Raw genomic sequence first — 18,803 nt, forward strand, 5'->3', positions numbered from 1 at the left:
ACCATAAGATCTTGTATATATTTCCCTGTGCTATACAGTATAATCTTGTTTATCTATTCTACATTTTGAAATCCCAGTCTGTCCCTTCCCACCCCCACCCCCTTGGCAACCACAAGTTTGTATTCTATGTCTATGAGTCTGTTTTTGTTTTGTATTTATGTTTTGTTTTGTTTTGTTTTGTGTTTTTAGATTCCACATATGAGTGATCTCCTATGGTATTTTTCTTTCTCTTTTCTGGCTTACTTCGCTTAGAATAAAATTCTCCAGGAACATCCATGTTGCTGCAAATGGTGTTATGTTGTCGGTTTTTATGACTGAATAGTATTCCATGATATAAATATGCCACATCTTCTTTATCCAGTCATCTGTTGATGGACATTTAGGCTGTTTCCATGTCTTGGCTATTGTAAATAGTGCTGCTGTGAACATTGGGGTGCAGGTGTCATTTTGAAGTAGGGTTCCTTCTGGAAATATGCCCAGGAGTGGGATTCCTGGGTCATATGGTAAGTGTATTCCTAGTCTTTTGAGGAATCTCCATGCCATTTTCCACAGCGGCTGCACCAAACTGCATTCCTACCAGCAGTGTAGGAGGGTTCCCTTTTCTCCATAGCCTCTCCAGCATTTGTCATTTGTGGACCTTTGAATGATGGCCATTCTGACTGGTGTGAGGTGATACCTCATTGTAGTTTTGATTTGCATTTCTCTGATAATTAGTGATATTGAGCATTTTTTCATGTGCCTATTGATCATTTGTATGTCTTCCTTGGAGAATTGCTTGTTTAGGTCTTTTGCCCATTTTTGGATTGGGTTGTTTGTTTTTTTCTTATTAAGTCATATGAGCTGCTTGTATATTCTGGAGATCAAGCCTTTGTTGGTTTCATTTGCAAAAATTTTCTCACATTCAACATTTTCGTATGGAGGATGACATATGCAGTAGGTTTGTTTGTAGACCCCTTTGCAGATTAAATTGTTCAATTCTGTTCTTGGTTTGTTAAGATTTTTTTTTAAGAATGACATATGGTCATTTGCAGCAATATTGATGGACCTAGAGATTATTATATTAAGTGAAATAAGTGAGACAGAGAAAGAAATACTATAGGATATCATTTATATATGGAATCTAAAAAATAGTACAAATGAATTTATATATAAAACAGAAACAGTCTCACAGACATAGAAAACAAACTTCTGGTTACCAGAGGGGAGAGGGAGAGAGGAGGGATAAATTAGGAGTAAAGGATTAGCAGATATAAACTACCATACATAAAATAGATAAGCAACAAGGATTTACTGTATAGCACAAGGAACTATAGTCAATATCTTGTAATAACCTATAGTGGAAAATGATTTGAAAAAAATATATATCATGTAGCTGTATACCTGAAATTAACACAATATTGTAAATTAACTATCCTTCAATTTTTTTAGAGTTTTTTTTGAAAATCATGAATAGTTGTTGAATTTTATCAGATACTTTTTCTGCATTTCTTGAGATGAGTATGTAGTTTTTTTCCTTTACTCTGTTTTTTTGTGGTGAAATACATTTTTTGAATTCCTGGAATAAACCCAACTTGGTCATGGTATCTTATACATTGCTGAATTCCTTTTGCTAGTATTTTTAGAGGATTTTACAAAATAATCTAGTCTGTGAGTGATACTGGCTTATAATTTTCCTTTCTAGAAATGATCTTGTCAGATTTCGGTTTAAAAAAAAAAGTAATGCTGGCCTCCACGATGAGTTAGGGCTGTTCCTTATTTTTGTGTTCTCTGGAAGACTTTGTGTAAGATCATCATTCTTTTTTCCTTAAATGTTTGATTAAAATCTGCTGGTGAAACTGTATGAAATTTTTTTAAGGGAAGTTTTTGAATTATGAATACAATTTCTTTAATAGTTTGGGGATATTGATATTTTTCTGTTTCTTCTTGTCTGTTTTGGTAAATTATATTTTTCATCTAAATCTGTCTTCTTTGAAATTTTTAAATTACAGGCATATACTTATTTATAATATCCTCTGACAATTTATTTCCTGTCTGATGGATATGTTGGGATGGCTCCTTTCTCATTTTTGACATTGCTTCTTTGTGCTTCTCTCTTTTTCGCCTCATTACTCCTTCCATGGGTTTATCAATGTTATTAATCTTTTTCAAAGAACCAGCTTCTGGCTTTGTTGATCTTTTCTTGTATGTTTTTGTTCTATTACATTGATTTCTGCTCTTTCTCTGTTATTTTATTTCTTCTACTTGTTTGGGTATATTTGCTGTTCTCAATTTATTCTTCAACTGACTTTAATCTAACATCCTACCATACTGCTTCACTAAAACTGATCAAATTGATGACTTTCTTGTTTTCTAATCCAGTGGACACTTATACAGACTCATTATTTTGGCTCTGAAAAATATCTGCATAATTCCTGCACGAAGCATTCTCTTCATTTTCATGCCGTCACAGTCTCCTGTCTCCTATCTTACAGTTCTTTCCTCTTTTTCCTTTTGTGATCCCCCTTCTACCTGACATCTAAATATTGAGATGGCTCCAGTTTAGTCTCTTCTGTATCTCCCCCAGGAATTGCCAACTCAGATGCCAACAGGGTCCAGACAGGAAATGTAAATGAATGAACTAGAGTGATTGTTCGCACTTTTGAATGAATAGGAATATTATTCAATTTCATAAAGAAATATGCTTTCTCCCTTTTTTTCTTAAGCATAAGGCCTCTGTGGTCTAGCTTCCATTTTTCTGGTTTTGATAGAAACACGGATACTGAGAAATATTTCTTTGTATTAGAAAAACAGTGGTGTGCAAATACACTGATAAATGGAAAATGACAATTGGCTTCAGTGTTGAGAAGACATTATGGTGAATTTGAGACTTCATGCCTTTTATAAATGAGGAAGCTGCTACACAGTTCAAGCCAAGTGTTGCCATATTGTCCAGTTCTTTAAAAAGTAACTTGACATACAGATTTTTAAAAATGTGAATTCCACTAATTTAAAAAATCTAACACAAGCTTTTAAAAATATGGAAACCAAAAAAAAAAAAAAATTAAACATGTCCGTGGGTCAGCAGGTGGGTCCATGGACCACTAATTCATGTCCTCTAATCTTATTCTTTTCCTAAGCGATCTCATCTAATTTTATAGCTTTAAATATCACTGATGGGCTGATGACTCTCAAAATTAGAACTATAGCCTTTTATATCCATCTGTCTACTTGACATCTCCCTTGAATATCTAATAGTCATCTTAAACTTAACATGTTCCTAACAGAACTCTTAATTTTTCTCCTCAAACTTATATTATCCCTAGTGTTCTCCACCTTTAAGATTAAAATCAGAGAGCTCCCCGCTAAGGGTTGTCTAACAGAAGTGGTATGATTGAAAGTCAGACAGAAATAGGCATTTACAGTGTGTTAAATTTTTTTAATGGCAAAATATGTGGAAATTCAAATAAGTGGCTGTAGAAAGCAGGAAGTAACACAGCATGCTACCAGGTAGAGGTATGGGTTTCCAGATAGTTACCTATGATGATGTGCAGCTATGGATAAATCACTATGGATAAAATGAGGATTCTGCCATGTTTCAGAAGCTATTATTGCCTTTCTCCTGGGAAGGAAGGAGATGGAAATCTTAGATATCTTTCTGGTTCATGTCTCCTGCCTGATTTTTTCTGGAGTCTCTGGCTTCAGACCACTGTGCTTAACAGGTGCAGATAATTGGTGTAATAAAGATGGAATGAAGTGAAGATCATTTTCCCAAGAGCATCCTTCTGCTGGCCCAGGCTTCAGGCTTGCCTCAAGTCTCCTTCTTTTTCCTTACTATTAACGCTTCCCATCCATTTAGGAAATATTACAAAATAGATTTTGCAGCCACCTACTTCTCTACATCTCGTCTACTTCCTTCCTAGTCCAGGCCTCAAGTGTCTCTCACCTAGACCTTTGCAATAGCCTCCTGACCGGCTTCCTTACTTGGATTCTTGTACATGTACAGTCCCTTCTCCATATGGTAACCAAAGTGATCTTTTAAAAATGCAAATCTGATCATGTCGGACCCCTGCTTAAAACCCTTCCATTGCTTCGTATAAAACCAAAATGTTTTAGTTATGTGTTCTTAAGGATTCACATGCTCTCACCTCTCAACATCTCTGATTCTGTCTCCTATTTTCTTCCCATCCTCCTCTTATTACATATATTCCTGCCTCATTGGGCCTTTATTCTATTGCTTGAACAGGACAAACAAATTCCTGTCTCAAAGCCATAGTCTAAATTGAATTGATGCATAATCCACAGACTAGGGGTGCTTGTTACTGAACGTTGTTCCAGCCCAGAAGACAGTCCCAGGTTATTCTTTACTCCCTGCTGCCATCACGGGGTCATTTAAAGAATCACGGACTTTTCCAGAAAGTTTATCTGCTCTGTACTTAATAGACTTCTGAAACTAAAATGGATTATCCACTGGCCCTCGGAAGGAGGATCTCTAAACCAATCCTTTCTAACTGAATCACTGAAATATAGAAAAAAGTGTTAGAAATTTTGTCTATAATTATTGATGGAATAATTCATTTAAAATGTTTATGTATATTTAATGTCTGTAATACATTAGTGTAGTACTACATTTATATGATTTATAAATACATGTGCATATGTATTGTGTAATTCCAAACATTTTTTATGAGTTGACTAACCAAAAAAAAGTGACTACTGGATTACATAATGCTAATGAAATTTAAATGTCTTTTTTTCCCCTAATAAATATAACATTGGTAAGCCAAAGGTTTCATTTTTCCCATGGGTAGTAAGTGCTGTCAAGGCAAAAAGATGATAGCAAGGGGGGAAATATGAGAAACAAAGACTAGATATCTTATTTTTTAAGCCAGACTGATTCTGCTGGAAGCATTATTCTTCCAATTATACATTCAGTGTAAATTAGATACCTATTAGAATCATAAACATTTGGATTTCTGATAGGAAGACCTTAATTATAATACAATGAATCTTAAGCACAATCCAGAAACAGTATTAAAGAGACAACTAATCTATGTAGTTATTTTTTTAGTGTATCTTAGACAATGGAATTTGACTGAAAAGAAGTACGAAGATTTGACCTTAAGATTTAGCAGTATTATGTCAAATTAGGAGTGCTAAATATTAGAAGTAGAGATTGACAGCTTTTTCATGAAGACACCTGGTATTACAAAGGGAGAGACTTAAGCTTTAATAATAATAATTTTAAAAAGGTGATTTGGCCATGTCCAGATAAATTGTTACAGAACAGGAACAACTTTCCTGTAGGTCTTTTTGACTTTGGCAGAGCCCCAAGAAATAGACACATTGGAGATCAAACTGGCATGTTTTCATTTGAGGATATGGAAATGGCCCCTGTTGATAGATAGTGCCTGACAAGAAAAATCCTGAAGCTTTTGTGTGTTAAGCCATGGTTTTACTTAGCACTGAAGTAGAAGTCGAGGGTGAAGTCCCTTGTGAATTTTGCTTTTAATAGCATTCTTTGTGATCATGATCTTGACTGTTTCTTCTCTGTTCTACAGATTGAGAAATTTAGGTTCTAGTTCTGACTTTGCCATTATCTCCATGTTTAGGCAAACAGCTTCACCTGTAGACCTTAAATTTCCTCTCCTGAAAAAATGAGAAGGATTGGAATTTATTGCATGCTTAACCTGGGTTCTGTGGATAGCTTTAGAGAACCTTTAATTAATGTGAATTTTGTATGTAAACTTTTCTGGGAATAACTTCCTTAACTTTCAGCATTTTCTCCAACTTATTATCTCAAAAAGATTGAAACTAGATCAGTTCATATATAAAGTTACTTTTATCTCTTAAAATATGAGGATCCTTAGCTTATGCTTAATATGCATTTCTTTAAGAACAACATTTGTGACCATAAAATGCTGAGAAAGCACTTTGAGCTACCAGGCTTTATTATATTGGCAGGTACCACTTATTAATAGTACTGTATTTCCTACCTCTTTTCAGAAATCGAATCTTGAGGCAATGTCAGGTTACTAGCCTGCGTATTGATGGATAATGGAAAGAGAGTGTTATCAATTGGCACTCTTGCTCCTTAGCTTTTTATTCCCTTAGCTGTTTAAACCAGTGTGTTTCCTGTGACTCTGCCAATGTGTGTCCCAGCGCTCCTCCGGGTCAGCTGGTCACTATTTATGGACTGCTCGCATTTCAGGCTCGTCTTTGGGCCCGCAGTAAGTAACCTGTTTAGGCTGCGGCTTGACAGAGTCCATCCCATTTGTTAGCATTAACTCATCCTTAGGTTTTAGCCAAACTCTGGCCAGCTGTTCCCTTCCGGAAGTTAAGAATGTACCTCTTTAGACTTTCTTGCCACAGTTTCATGTTGTACTTGGTGCTGTGCTGCGGTGTGAACTGTGACTCTGTTTTCCTCTGTTGCAGGTGAATTTGGAAGGCAAGGCCAGTCCTCTGTCACTCCTTCAAATGGCCTCTCCAAGTGGTTTCTGTGTCTTGGTTCGCTTGCCCAAGCTGATCTGCGGAGGAAAAACAGTACCAAAAACGTTATTGGACATTTTGGCAGATGGCACTGTTTTAAAAGTTGGAGTAGGATGTTCGGAAGATGCCAGCAAGCTTTTGCAGGATTATGGCCTCGTGGTTAAGGGATGCCTGGACCTCCGATACTTAGCCATGAGGCAGAGGTATGATTTGTTTGAATGCTGGGATTCCTGTAGCTGCGGGGCAAATATTTAGTAAGATTTGTAGATTATGAGAATCAATAATGAAGCATCTAAAATTCTTTAGATGCACAGAAGTTCTGAGATACGTGCTGAATTTGTAAAGAAATATTCCAACTTCTGGAAAAACTTTAGTTACCTAGAATTGGTCTTTTTAGATGAAACATTAATGAGGTGTCTCTATAAGATGCAGGTTGTAAACTCATGGGCCCCCTGGGCAAATCAGAGTTGCAGATATTTTGTTTTTGTTTTTTTCCCATATGATATTTTGGGGAAATTTTAGTTTAAGTCCAGAAGATTTAATGTAAAAATCTGTATCTCTGGCTTCTTTTGAAAATTGTGTGATCTGACTACACTAGGTTAATTGTTCTAGATGACAGCTGTTGGCTTGTAGCACCGTCTTCTTTAGATGGCATGCTTTGTTCAGTTTGCCAGTCACCACCTCTCCCATTGTAACCTCAACTCATCCTGATAAGCATTTGAGTTTGCAAACCCTGCTTCAGGCCAAAAATGATGGTAGACTTAACTTTTTTCTGGGGAGGAAGAGATTTTCCTTTTCTTTGGAATTCTATTCTTATGGAAATTCGACCTTTTTTTTTTTTTAGGGAATTGCAGTCACCTTCCTTTGTGTATATGCAGGTTCTCGTTTTAATAATGTGAACTGAAACAGTTTCTCCCTACCATGACACTGATATTGAAAGTCTGGAGGATTTGGTACACTAAGAGAAGGCCTGATTAAAATCTATGCTTATGATTTTTTAGTATAAAATGAAATTTTATTTTGGCTTAGTAGTTTGCCTTATGTAAATAAAATTTATAATTAAAATATCAATTTTTTAAAGTAATACATCAAAATATTTACTGTAAAAAATTTTTTTAACTCTGTGAAATTATTTGGAGTATAACAAAAAGCCATCTTTCATCAGGCCCTCCTCTTTTTGGCATTGCCTGCCCAGAGGTAGTGCTATTACCCTAACATGGCTTTTAGAGGCCTTGTGTGTAGTGGCTAAGAATTGACTCTGGAGCTGACTGTGGGGTGGGAGTCCTGTGCTTCTTCTGACCAGCTGTGCGATCTTTGGCAAGTTACTGAGCCTCACTGTTCCTCAGTTCCCTCTCTGTAAAGTAGAAATAATAATGTTCCCCCCGCGTAGGATTGGTGTGAGGATTAAATGTAAAGAACTTAGATATGGTGTTTGACATATACAGAGTGCTGTGTAAATTTCAACCATTACTGTCAATCATCATCGTCACTGCCACCTTCGGCACCATCGTCATCTGATTGGTTTGTCCTTCTTCCAGATTTCTTTCTATCCAGTTACAGTCCTATGAGTATATAGAAATTAGAAGTGCATTTAATTATCTGGTTAAGTGCAGAATAGCCAAATGTCAAAATTAAAATTTGGCCAAAGTTGAGTATTACCATGAACTTCTCTAGAAATAAGAATGAAGTATTTATCAAGCTTTTTAACTTTTAATGAAATTTTATTAAAATTTTAAACATTCCTATTAAAAATTTTTTTTCCATTCTTTTTTTATTGAAGTGTAGTCAGTTTACAATGTTGTGTCAATTTCTGGAATACAGTATAATGCTTCAGTCATATGTATACGTGCATACATTCTAAACATTCTTATTTTATTAATGAATACTTTAGTAGTAAAATTTGAATTTTTTGACATTATAATGGAAGAAATTTGACATTATAGTACAAGAATTGTACTTAGCACTTGTAGCTATAAGGTTGCTCCTGATGTTTGCTGTAAGTAGTTGTTACTTTCATTTGACTTTGGAGAGATGTACACATTTTCTTGGTAACGCTGTCTTTTTTCCTTCATACTCTTTATATTTTTTATTATACGTTAGCAGAAGATAATTTATTATTGAGATTGTTGTATATGACTTTGTAATTTTTCCTAGTGAAACTTTAAAGTGGCAAAGGTGGCATCTTGTTTTTAATTCATTCTCAAAAAATATGAAACTTTCTCAAATATGACATTGTAAAAAAGACTAATGACCTAAATGGAATTAAGTAACTAAAAGCTAAGTGCTATCTTTCAATAAGGGTAATGATTTCAAGAATTATGGAATACCCACACGTATAAATTGCATACTTGTTAAAAAGAATGAAATAAGTACATTTGTGCTTATTGTCATGGAAGGAGGTCTCTGATACATTAAGTGATAAAGCCACTTGCAGAAAAAAAACCAAAACAAATACCAAAAAACTGTATCTGCTTCTCCATCTGACCATCTGTTTATTTGTGTGTAGAAAAGGTCTGGAGGGGCCACAGCGTACTTATGAGTGTCATTCCTGAGGAGTGGAAGTGGGGGCAGCAGCTTTCACTTTTTACCCATTACTCTTCTCTGTTGTTTGAATTTTTAATAATAGACATTTGTTCCTTTTATAATTACTAATGTGAAGGAAAACATAAAAAGATTTAAAAATGAAAAGAAAGTGGTTTGTCTCTCTCAAATTCTTAATTTCCATTCATTGAAACATGACCTTATGTATTTTATTTACCTAAGTGTGTCTGACTTTTTTTTTTAACTTTTTAGTTAGTGTTGCCTTTTGAGGGTGATGAAATGCAACAAGTTACTGCTTGTATTTATAAGAAAAGATTTCCTTTTCTTCATCATTGTAATGATTTCATTTTCCACAGTACCTGAGGGAATCCTGCACGTTCTAACCCTGATGTGAGCCTCCACCTTGAAGCTCCCTGCTCTAAACCTTCTAGTCTCTCACTTGGGAACCAGAAAGTCAGCCCCATTTTTTGGAGACTGATGTGTTCTTAATTTTACATTTAGCTCTTGTTTGGATTTTCCAATCCTTGGTTAATTTAAATTTTTTCCCACCACCCTGCAGCTACTTTAATCAGAGAGTGTTTGAAGAACAGAAGACTATTTGGTTTTATTGTACCTGTACCCCTTCAGTGAAAATAGCCTTATCATATTTTCAAATTTGAAAAGTAATGCACAAACACTGGCCAATACAAATATAAAAATGATAAAGATGTCTGATCATCCAAAACCCCACACCCAGAGATAACATCACTAACATTTAATTAATATCTTTCCAATTATCTCTTTATGCTTCCTCTCTTTCACATATCTAGAATCACATACCCACATTTATTATGTAGTATATATATTTTAATGTAAAGGGTTTATAACATGTATTTTCTTTCATAATCTCTTTTTACTTAATTAATATGTCATGGACATCTTTTCACATCAGTATACATCCACATCCTTATTTTTAATAGCTGTATGGGATTTAATTGCATGGATATTTAACCAGTTCTCTATTGAGGGTTTTTAGGTTGTTTCCAGTTCTTTCCTAGTATAAATTGTGCTGTAATGAAGATTGTTTTATGTGCTTTTGTCTTAGGATGAATTCCTAGAAGTGGAATTATTGAATCAGAGAATTTTCATCTTCAAAATTTTGATAGCTATTTGTTGTCAGACTGTTTTTCAAAAGATTGTAAAAATGTTCAGCTCGTGAATTTTAGGGCAGACTGATTCTTCATGCTCTGCCAATAATAGACAGAGGTATTTTTAAAAATCTTTGTAATCTGATGGATTAAAAATTACATATACTTTTAGTTTTATTTTATGTAGTGAGATTGAGTATTTATCATCTGTTTATTGGTCACTTATACACTTTTTTTGATTTGCCTGTTCTTGTCCTTTGCCTGTTTTTGATACATGATTTTATTTATTTCTCATAGAAACAATTTGCTGTCTAATGGGCTTAGCCTGAAATCACTCGCTGAGACTGTTTTGAACTTTCCCCTTGACAAGTCCGTTCTACTTCGTTGCAGCAACTGGAATGCTGAGAATCTTACTGAGGACCAGGTACTGCTTATCAGAGTAGCTGAAGAATGGAAGAGCTATTGCTTGTGAAGTAAAATGGTTTTCAAAATTCTAATCCTCAAATATAAGTACTGGGTGGAAATACCTTAAAATAGACTCATTGTCTAATGATACCCAAATAACTGGTCTTTAATAACACAGATGCCACTTAAATAAAAGGGTGAGAGTCTCTATTCTATTTTTGTTTGAGCATTTACTATCTGCCAGGCATTTCGGAAAATGTACCTTTTTGAAAATCATGAATACAAGTGCATAATTTAAAAAAACAGTGTTACAAGACTTATAAGAAACAGCAAGTAGTTCCCTGCCTTCCTCCCCCCATTCCTAATTGCTCTTCCTTCTTGTCAGAGACAACTAATTTCATTTCTTTCTGGTAATTATCATTGTATTTTTAAATTACATGCATATATTGCTTTTTCTTATTTTACATATTGTCTTTTGACTCCTTACTGTGGAAGACATGATTTAGTACTCCTGCAGTTCTTCTATCCCCAGATAGAGACTTAATTCCCTTCCCCGTGCTCCCAATATAGGTAAATCATCATTTTTATTAGATCAATATCTACTTATATTGATATTATTTATAGCTGTTCCACATAGTAAACTGCAGTTTTTTTCTTATACAACTTTTTGTTTACCCAGGAGTAAAAATTTACATTTTTATTTGCTTAGTTTTCTATATACCTATTAACTATTTCAACCCCAGACTCTTTGACAGACCTATATAGAGATCTCCTCTCTCTGGTTCAGGCATAATCAGGTAACTTATGCACTTCATTTCCCCTTGGAGCCAGTCCTCTGGAGCCCTTGGTCTTCCTGCTCCTTTCAGGACTGTTTGCACTCCAGCCCTGTTGCCCAACTCTCTCATCTTGGATTTTGCGTTTACCATCAGCCTGGGAACTCCCTTCCCCTCTCCTCTATAGTAGATCCTCAGTTTTTTAAATTGCATGTCTTCTTTCTTGGTGAAGTACATTCATAACAGCTTCCTGAGAAAGGGAGCATGGGGAGTTAATTTACGACACCCTGCATGTCTGACAAGACATTGGTTTCCCTATTAACTGATAGTTTGGCTGAGGACAGCATTTTAGGGTGGAAATCATTTTCCTTCAGAACTTTGAAAGCTTCCAGTGTTGACGTTGAGTATGTGACTTACTTTTCTTTCTGGAAAATATTCTCTTTATTCTCAGTTTTTAAAATTCATGATGATGTCTATTAGTATGGGCCATTTTTCATTATAGTCTTAGATTCAGTGGACCCTTTCAGTCTGGCAGCTCATATCTTTCAGTTCAGAGAATTATTCTCATAATATTTATTAGAAAATTTTCCTCCTTTTTGTTTGCAGAACTCGGATTATTTGGATATTAGATCCCCTGGCTTGATCCTCTAATTTTCTTAAAAAAAATTTTTGTCTTTGATTTTCCATCTCTATATTTTTTGTTTTACCTTCAGGGAAATTTCCTCAAGTATATCTTTCAGTATTTCAATCAAAATTTTAATTATTTCTATCATATTAAGTTACAAGAGCTCCTTGGTCTTCTCTGAATATTTGCTTTTAAAATAACTTTGCATCTTTGTTTAGTGGATATAATATCTTCTGTAATCTTAGAGTATTGGAGAATTCTGAAGTTTCTTTCTCCTTCCCACATTGCCTCTTTTTCCTCTGAGATCCTAATTTTAAATGTTTGATTTGGTCTTTGTCTTTCACATTAAGATTTTTTTCAAATGTTTAGATCCTTAGCTATCCATTTATATTTACAAAGGAGACATTAAAGCACCGATTGAATCTATCAGCTAATGAATGAGTAAATAAAATATAGTATAGCCATACAATGGAATCTTATTCAGCAATAAAAAGGATACATGCTACAACATGGATGAGTCTTGAAAACTAATGCTAAGTGAAATAAGCCAGTTATATAATATCACATTTTGTATGATTCCATTTATATGAAATATTCAGAACAGGCAGATCTATGGAGACAGAAAATAATGATTGCCTAGAGCTGGGAGTAATGGGGGACGATTGCTAAAGGATATAAGGCTTCTTATTGGAGTGATGAAAATATTCTAAATTGATTGTGGTGATGGTTGCACAATTCTGTAAATATACTAAAAATCCTGAATCCTGCAACATCTGTAACAGACATCTTTAGGACAATCGGTCCTACATTAGAATAAATCTGTGTATTATTAGATTTTATCAGTGTTAAAGTTCTTAGGTGTAATAATGGTGGTGTGATCCTGTAGAAAAGTGTCCTTATTCCTAGGAGATGCAAACCAAACTATTGAGAGTATCATAATAGCTGCAACTTAATTTTGAAATGTGTTGAACCAAAACAAATTTGTGTGGTGTATGTATTATAAAGAGAGAAAGCAAATGTTGATAATTGTGAATGTCAGTTGTCATTCTTTTAACTTTTCTGGAGGTTTGAAAAGTTTCAAAATAAAACGTGGGGAAGAAAAAGTTAATTGCTTCCAAATTTGAAACCAAATTTGTGATCCATATTATTGTGAGAATTCGGAATTTCCAAAGACTCTTACTCATTCTTTATTTAAAATATTTTTTATTGTTTTAGTTCTAATTATAAACATAATGCTTAATGAGATTTTATAAAATGCAAAAAATAGTATTTAAATTAAACACTTAAAAAATGGAATGAGAGCAAAGCACATATGGCCAGGTTTTTTGACTGGTGGATTTTATTATTAGTAACTATAGATTACAGTCAAATGTCAGTCACTGTATAAATCTTTTTTGTCATACTACTCAGTTTCTCCAGAGATGAATCTTCTTATCCTCTGCCCAAGAGTTGTAAGTCTCACAGCCTGTATTCTGGTAGCTGAGTGGGAGAGAAGGTGCTGTTAGTCTCACCATTCAATATGCAGACTTTCCCATAATTCCCCTTTTTTCTGGAGACACTTGGACCCCAACCTCTGCCATGCCCGATATTACTAGGTCCAGATCCTCTGTGATTTAGCCAGTATATGACTTAAACTTACCTAAACCCAAACCCTGCACACGCAGTAAAACAAAGCAGAAATAAGAGTTTTTTGCAACACTTTTGACCTGCAGGCTGGAAAATGCAAGGCTTTGGGAGCAACAAGTTTTGAATTGCTTACAGACTGAAGGGTTTTATGGGTAAATACGGAAGTTTTTTGGCTTTTTCAGCTGATTGGTTGCCTAGTGATCTTCTTCCTCATTTGGATTAGGGTAGCTGAGACAGGGGAACAAGGAGGTCCAAAGATGGCATGGGCAGACTTGATGTTTGGGGGGTTGACTGGCGTCCTCTGCTGATTTTTGAGAAGAGATGTAGATTTCTGCAGCTTACGTTAAGTTTCATTTTCTTTAATGAGCCTATGTTAACCAACTCCGTTTTGTTCCTGACATAAGTGGCTCTGTTTTAGGTTTGGTTCCATAAACTTTTACTCTTCTGGGTTAGAGAAAGCATAATTAATTGCCTGACTCTGCACTGGTAAAAGAGGAGATCTGGGGTTATAAGTGTTCTTTACAGAGACTTCCACCTTATCCTCCTGCTTGTATCATTGCTTTCACAGATACCTCATGCCTCCCATTCCATTCCTATGCTTTGCCATTTTTGTGGCTCAAATTAATTTGATTTTTGGATTTTTTGCTCACCAACCCTTATAGGCCCAGGTTTCAGACTTCTCTTGTTTGCTGAGTGGGTTACCATTTGTTCATCCTTCCAAAACATTGTTAATGGAAATAGTTAGCAATAGTTAGTAACTTAAGGTTAATATTATCCTTTGAGAGAGTTCTGGGAATCAAATTATCTGAATTTATTTTCTACAACTTTTCTGATTTGCTATGACCCTGAGTAAGTTACTTCTTTGTGCCTTGGTTGTTTTGTTCCTTTCTTTGAATAGTTTTAATGAAATATAATTTACATACAATAAAATCCACCCATTTTAAGTATATAAATCAATGGATTTTAGTATATTTACGGAGTTGTATAACCATTACCACAATCTGGTTTGTTTTTTTAACTTTATTTATTTTACAATATCATATTTTTAAAATTGAAGGATAGTTGACATATAGTATGGTATATTACAGGTATATAATAGTGATTAACAATTTTTAAAGGTTATATTCCATTTATAGTTATTATAAAATATTGCTATATTCCCCATGTTGTACAGTACATCTTTGTAGCTTATTTTATACCTGATAGTTTGTACCTCTTAATCGTCTACCTCCATCTTGCCCCTCTTTCTTCTCTCTCCCCACTGGTAACTACTAGTTCCTTCTCTACATCTGTGAGTCTGTTTCTTTTCTATTATATTCACTAGTTTGTTATATTTTTTTAGATTCCACATGTAAGTGATATCTTACAGTATTTGTCTTTCTCTGTCTGACTTATTTCACTCAGCATGATGCCCTCCAAGTCCATCCATACTGTACACCAGAAACTAATACAACATTTTAAATCACCTAACTTCAATTAAAAAGCAAACAAACAAACGACCCATTTAAAATACGGGCAGAAGAACTGAACAGACATTTTTCCAAAAGAGGAAATGCAGATGGCCAACAGGAGCATGAAAAGCTGCTCAACATCACTAATATCAGGGAAATGCAAATCAAAATCATGAGACACCATCTCATACCTGTCAGAATGGCCATCATCAAAAAGAACACAAATAACAAATGTTGGCAAGGATGTGGAGAAAAGGAAACCCCTGTACACAGTGGGTGGGAATGCAAATTGGTGCAGCCACTTTTGAAAACAATATAGAGGTTTCTCAAAACCCCAAAATAGAACCACCACATGGCCCAGCAGTTCCACTCCTGGGTACACACCCAAGAAAAACAAAAACATTAATTCAAAAAGATACATACTCCCACTATTAACAGCGGCACCGTTTACAGTTGCCAAGACATGGAAGCATCCTAGGTGCACATCAGCAGATGAATGGACAAAGCAGATACAACACATACCTACAGTGGAATACAACTCACCCATAAGAAAGAAGGACATTTTGCCATTTGTAACTCTTCATTCGCTTTTTTTTCACTTCAAAAACCAGAATTTTATAACTGGCATAAACATTTATGTTGCATCAAAAACAACAAAATACCTAGAAGGAGGTTACCTATATTCTTCGGACTGTAAAACATTGATGAAGGAAATTGAAGATGATACAAAGAAATGGAAAGATACCTTGTGCTCTTGGACTGGAAGAATCAACATTATCAAAATGGCCACACTCTCCAAAGCAATCTACAGATCCAATACAACCCCTGTCAAAATACTCAGGACATTTTTCACAGAACTAGAACAAACAATTCCAGAATTTATGTGGAACCATGAAAGTCCCTGAATTGCCAGAGAAATCTTTTTGTAGGTCTTATTTTTCTCTTCTTTTTGTTCTCTTTTCTTATGGTTTGATGACTAGAGAAGTTCCTTTAACATTTGTTGTAAAGCTGATTTGGTGGTGCTGAATTCTTTTAGCTTTTGTTTATCTGTGAAGCTTTTGATTTCTCCATCAAATCTGAATGAGAGCCTTGCTGGATAGAGTATTGGTTGTAAATTTTCCCCTTTCATCACTTTAAATAAATTGTGCCACTCCCTTCTGGCCTGTAGAATTTCTGCTGAAAAATCAGCTGATAACCTTATGAGAGTTCCCTTGTATGTTATTTGTTGCTTTCCTCTTGCTGATTTTATTTTCTCCTTCTCCTTAATTTTTGTCAATTTGATGACTACGTGCCTTGGTGTGTTCCTCTTTGGGCTGATCCTGTGTGGAACTTTCTGTGCTTCCTGGACTTGGGTGACTGTTTCCTTCCCCAGGTTAGGCAAGTTTTCAGTGATTATCTCACCAAAAATTTTCTCAGGTCCTTTCTGTCTCTCTTCTCTTTCTGGGACCCCTATAATGTGAATATTAGTGTACTTCATGTTGTCCCAGGTTCTCTTAAACTATCCTCATTTCTTTTCATTCTTTTTTCTTTTCTCTATTCTGCAGTAATGAGTTCCACTAATCTGTCTTCTAGCTGACAGATCTATTCTTCTGCCTCATTTAGTCTACTCTTGGTTCCTTGTAGTGTGTTATTCATTTCAGTGACTTTATTCTTCAACTCTGTTTGGGCATTCTTTATATTTTCCAACTCTTTGCTAAAAACTTCACTCTGTGCATCTATACTCCTCTTGAGTTCTCTGAACATCTTTGCTATCATTACTCTAAACTCTTTCTCGGATAAATTGCTCATCTCTTCATCACTTATTTCTTCTTCTGGGATTGTATCTTGTGCCTTGGCCTAGGAGATATTCCTCTGCTGCTTCATATTGTCTATCTTTCTATTTGTATTTTTAGGTAGGACCTTGGAGAGGTGGCCCTCTGTGGGAGATGTCCTGTGCGTCCCAGCAGTACATTCCTCTCTTGTCACCCAAGGGCCAGGGTCCAGCCAGTCCCAGTGTAGCATCTGGCCTGTGTTTGTGGATTCCTTCCACAGGCTTTGGGATTGTGGTTTTCTTAATTCTGGTATCTGCCCCCTAGTGGATGAGGCTGGACTAGAGGCTTATGCAGATTTCCTGGCAGGAGGAGCTGGTGCCTGCCCACTGCTGGGTGAAGCTTGGTCCTGGACCTCTGGTGGGTAGGGCTGTGTCTAGAGGCGTTTGGGGCTCAGGAAGTCTGCTGATGGCTGGGGCTGTGTTCCTACTTACTATGTTGTTTGGCCTGAGGCTTCCCAGCCCTTAAGCCTACAGGCTGTTGGGTGGGGCTAGGTCTTGGTGCTAATGATCCAATCAAAATGTCAACCTCCAGGAAAGCTCTTGTAGATGAACACTCCCAGAATGCCCCACACCACCAGCTTTTATGTCCCCTAGGGGAGCCGCAGCCATCCCCTACTTCCCCAGGAGCCATCCCCTACATCCCCCTTCTAAAACCAGAAGCAGGTCTGGCCCACGTTCCTATGAAATCACTGCCTCTGATCTTGGACCTTGTGCATGTGAGATTCTGTGTACACTTCCCCAAAAAACAAAGACTCTGTTTCCCCCAGTCCCATGGGGCTCCTGGAATTAAGCCCCTCTGGCCTTTAAAACCAGATGTACTGGGGTCTCCTCCTCCCAGTGCCAGAACCTTGGGCTGGGGAGCCTGACATGGAGCTCAGAACTCTCACTCGTGTGGGAGGGCCTCTGTGACTTCATTATTCTTCAGCTTGTGGGTCCCCTACCCGGGGGCAGGGGGATGAAGTATGGGCCCAATTATTTCACAAGCACGCTCTTCCTACCCTCCCACTGTGGTTCCCTCTTTATGTTTCCAGTTAAGGATCTTTTTCGCTAGGTTCCGGTCTTTTTTTTCCCCATTGGTTGTTTAGCTGTCAGTTACGGTTTTGACGTAGTCTTGAGAAGAGGTGAACTTGTGGTCCTACTAGTCCACCATCTTGACCTCAAAATCCTACCACAGTCTAGTTTTAAAACATTTTTATCACCCCAAAAAGAAACCCTATACTCATTAGCAGTTACTTCCCATCTCACCTCCCCAGCACCCCAGCCTTAGGCCACCACTAATCTAAAAACTATAGTTTTGCCTATTCTGGACATTTCATATAAATAAAATTATACAATATGTTTTTTTTTTGTGATTGGCTTCTTCACCTACCATGTTTTTGTGGTTCATCCATGTTGTAGCATTTATTGGTACTTCATTTCTTTTTTGTTGTTAAATAACACTCCATTGTGTGGCTATACCACATTTTGTTTATTCATTCATCAATTGGTAGAGATTTGGATTGCTTTTATTTTTTGGCTTAAGAGTAATATCACTATGAACATCTATGTGTAAGTTTTTATGTTGACATCTCTTGGGTAAATACCTAGGATGGAATTACTAGGTCATATGATAACTTAATGTTTAACTGGTTGAGGAACTGCGGAACTATTTTCCAAAGTAGCTGTACCATTTTATAGTCCCACCAGCAATGTATGAGGGTTCCAATTTTCCATAACTGTACCAACTTTTATTACCATCTTTTTGACTAGAGCCATCCTAGTAGGTGTGAAGTGGTATTTTGCTGTGGTTTTGATTAACGTTTCCCTAGTGATCAGTGGTGCTGAGCATCTTTCATTTGTATGTTGGCTATTTGTATATCTTTTTTGGAGAAATGCCTATGCAAATCCTTTGTTCATATTTTAATTGTTTTATTTGTCTTTAAATTGTTGAGTTTTAAAAGATATATATATATATATAATACATAAATACATATGTATAAA

The 18,803-nt window shown here is 35.9% G+C and overlaps 1 protein-coding gene across 3 annotated transcripts in view; it reads left to right on the top strand.

Annotated features, from left to right (window-relative positions):
• The window catches only part of EXD2 (exonuclease 3'-5' domain containing 2), a 69,244-nt gene that overhangs the window by 43,361 nt on the left and 7,080 nt on the right, over positions 1-18,803 (top strand). For all 3 annotated transcript variants that reach the window (XM_031679164.2, XM_031679163.2, XM_006206933.4), the window contains exons 3-4: positions 6,412-6,668; positions 10,431-10,557. In XM_031679164.2, the coding sequence (XP_031535024.2) occupies positions 6,412-6,668; positions 10,431-10,557 (384 nt within the window). The remainder of the gene's footprint in view (positions 1-6,411; positions 6,669-10,430; positions 10,558-18,803) is intronic.

Source organism: Vicugna pacos, chromosome 6 (genome assembly GCF_048564905.1).
Source record: "Vicugna pacos chromosome 6, VicPac4, whole genome shotgun sequence".
Lineage (NCBI taxonomy): Eukaryota > Metazoa > Chordata > Mammalia > Artiodactyla > Camelidae > Vicugna > Vicugna pacos.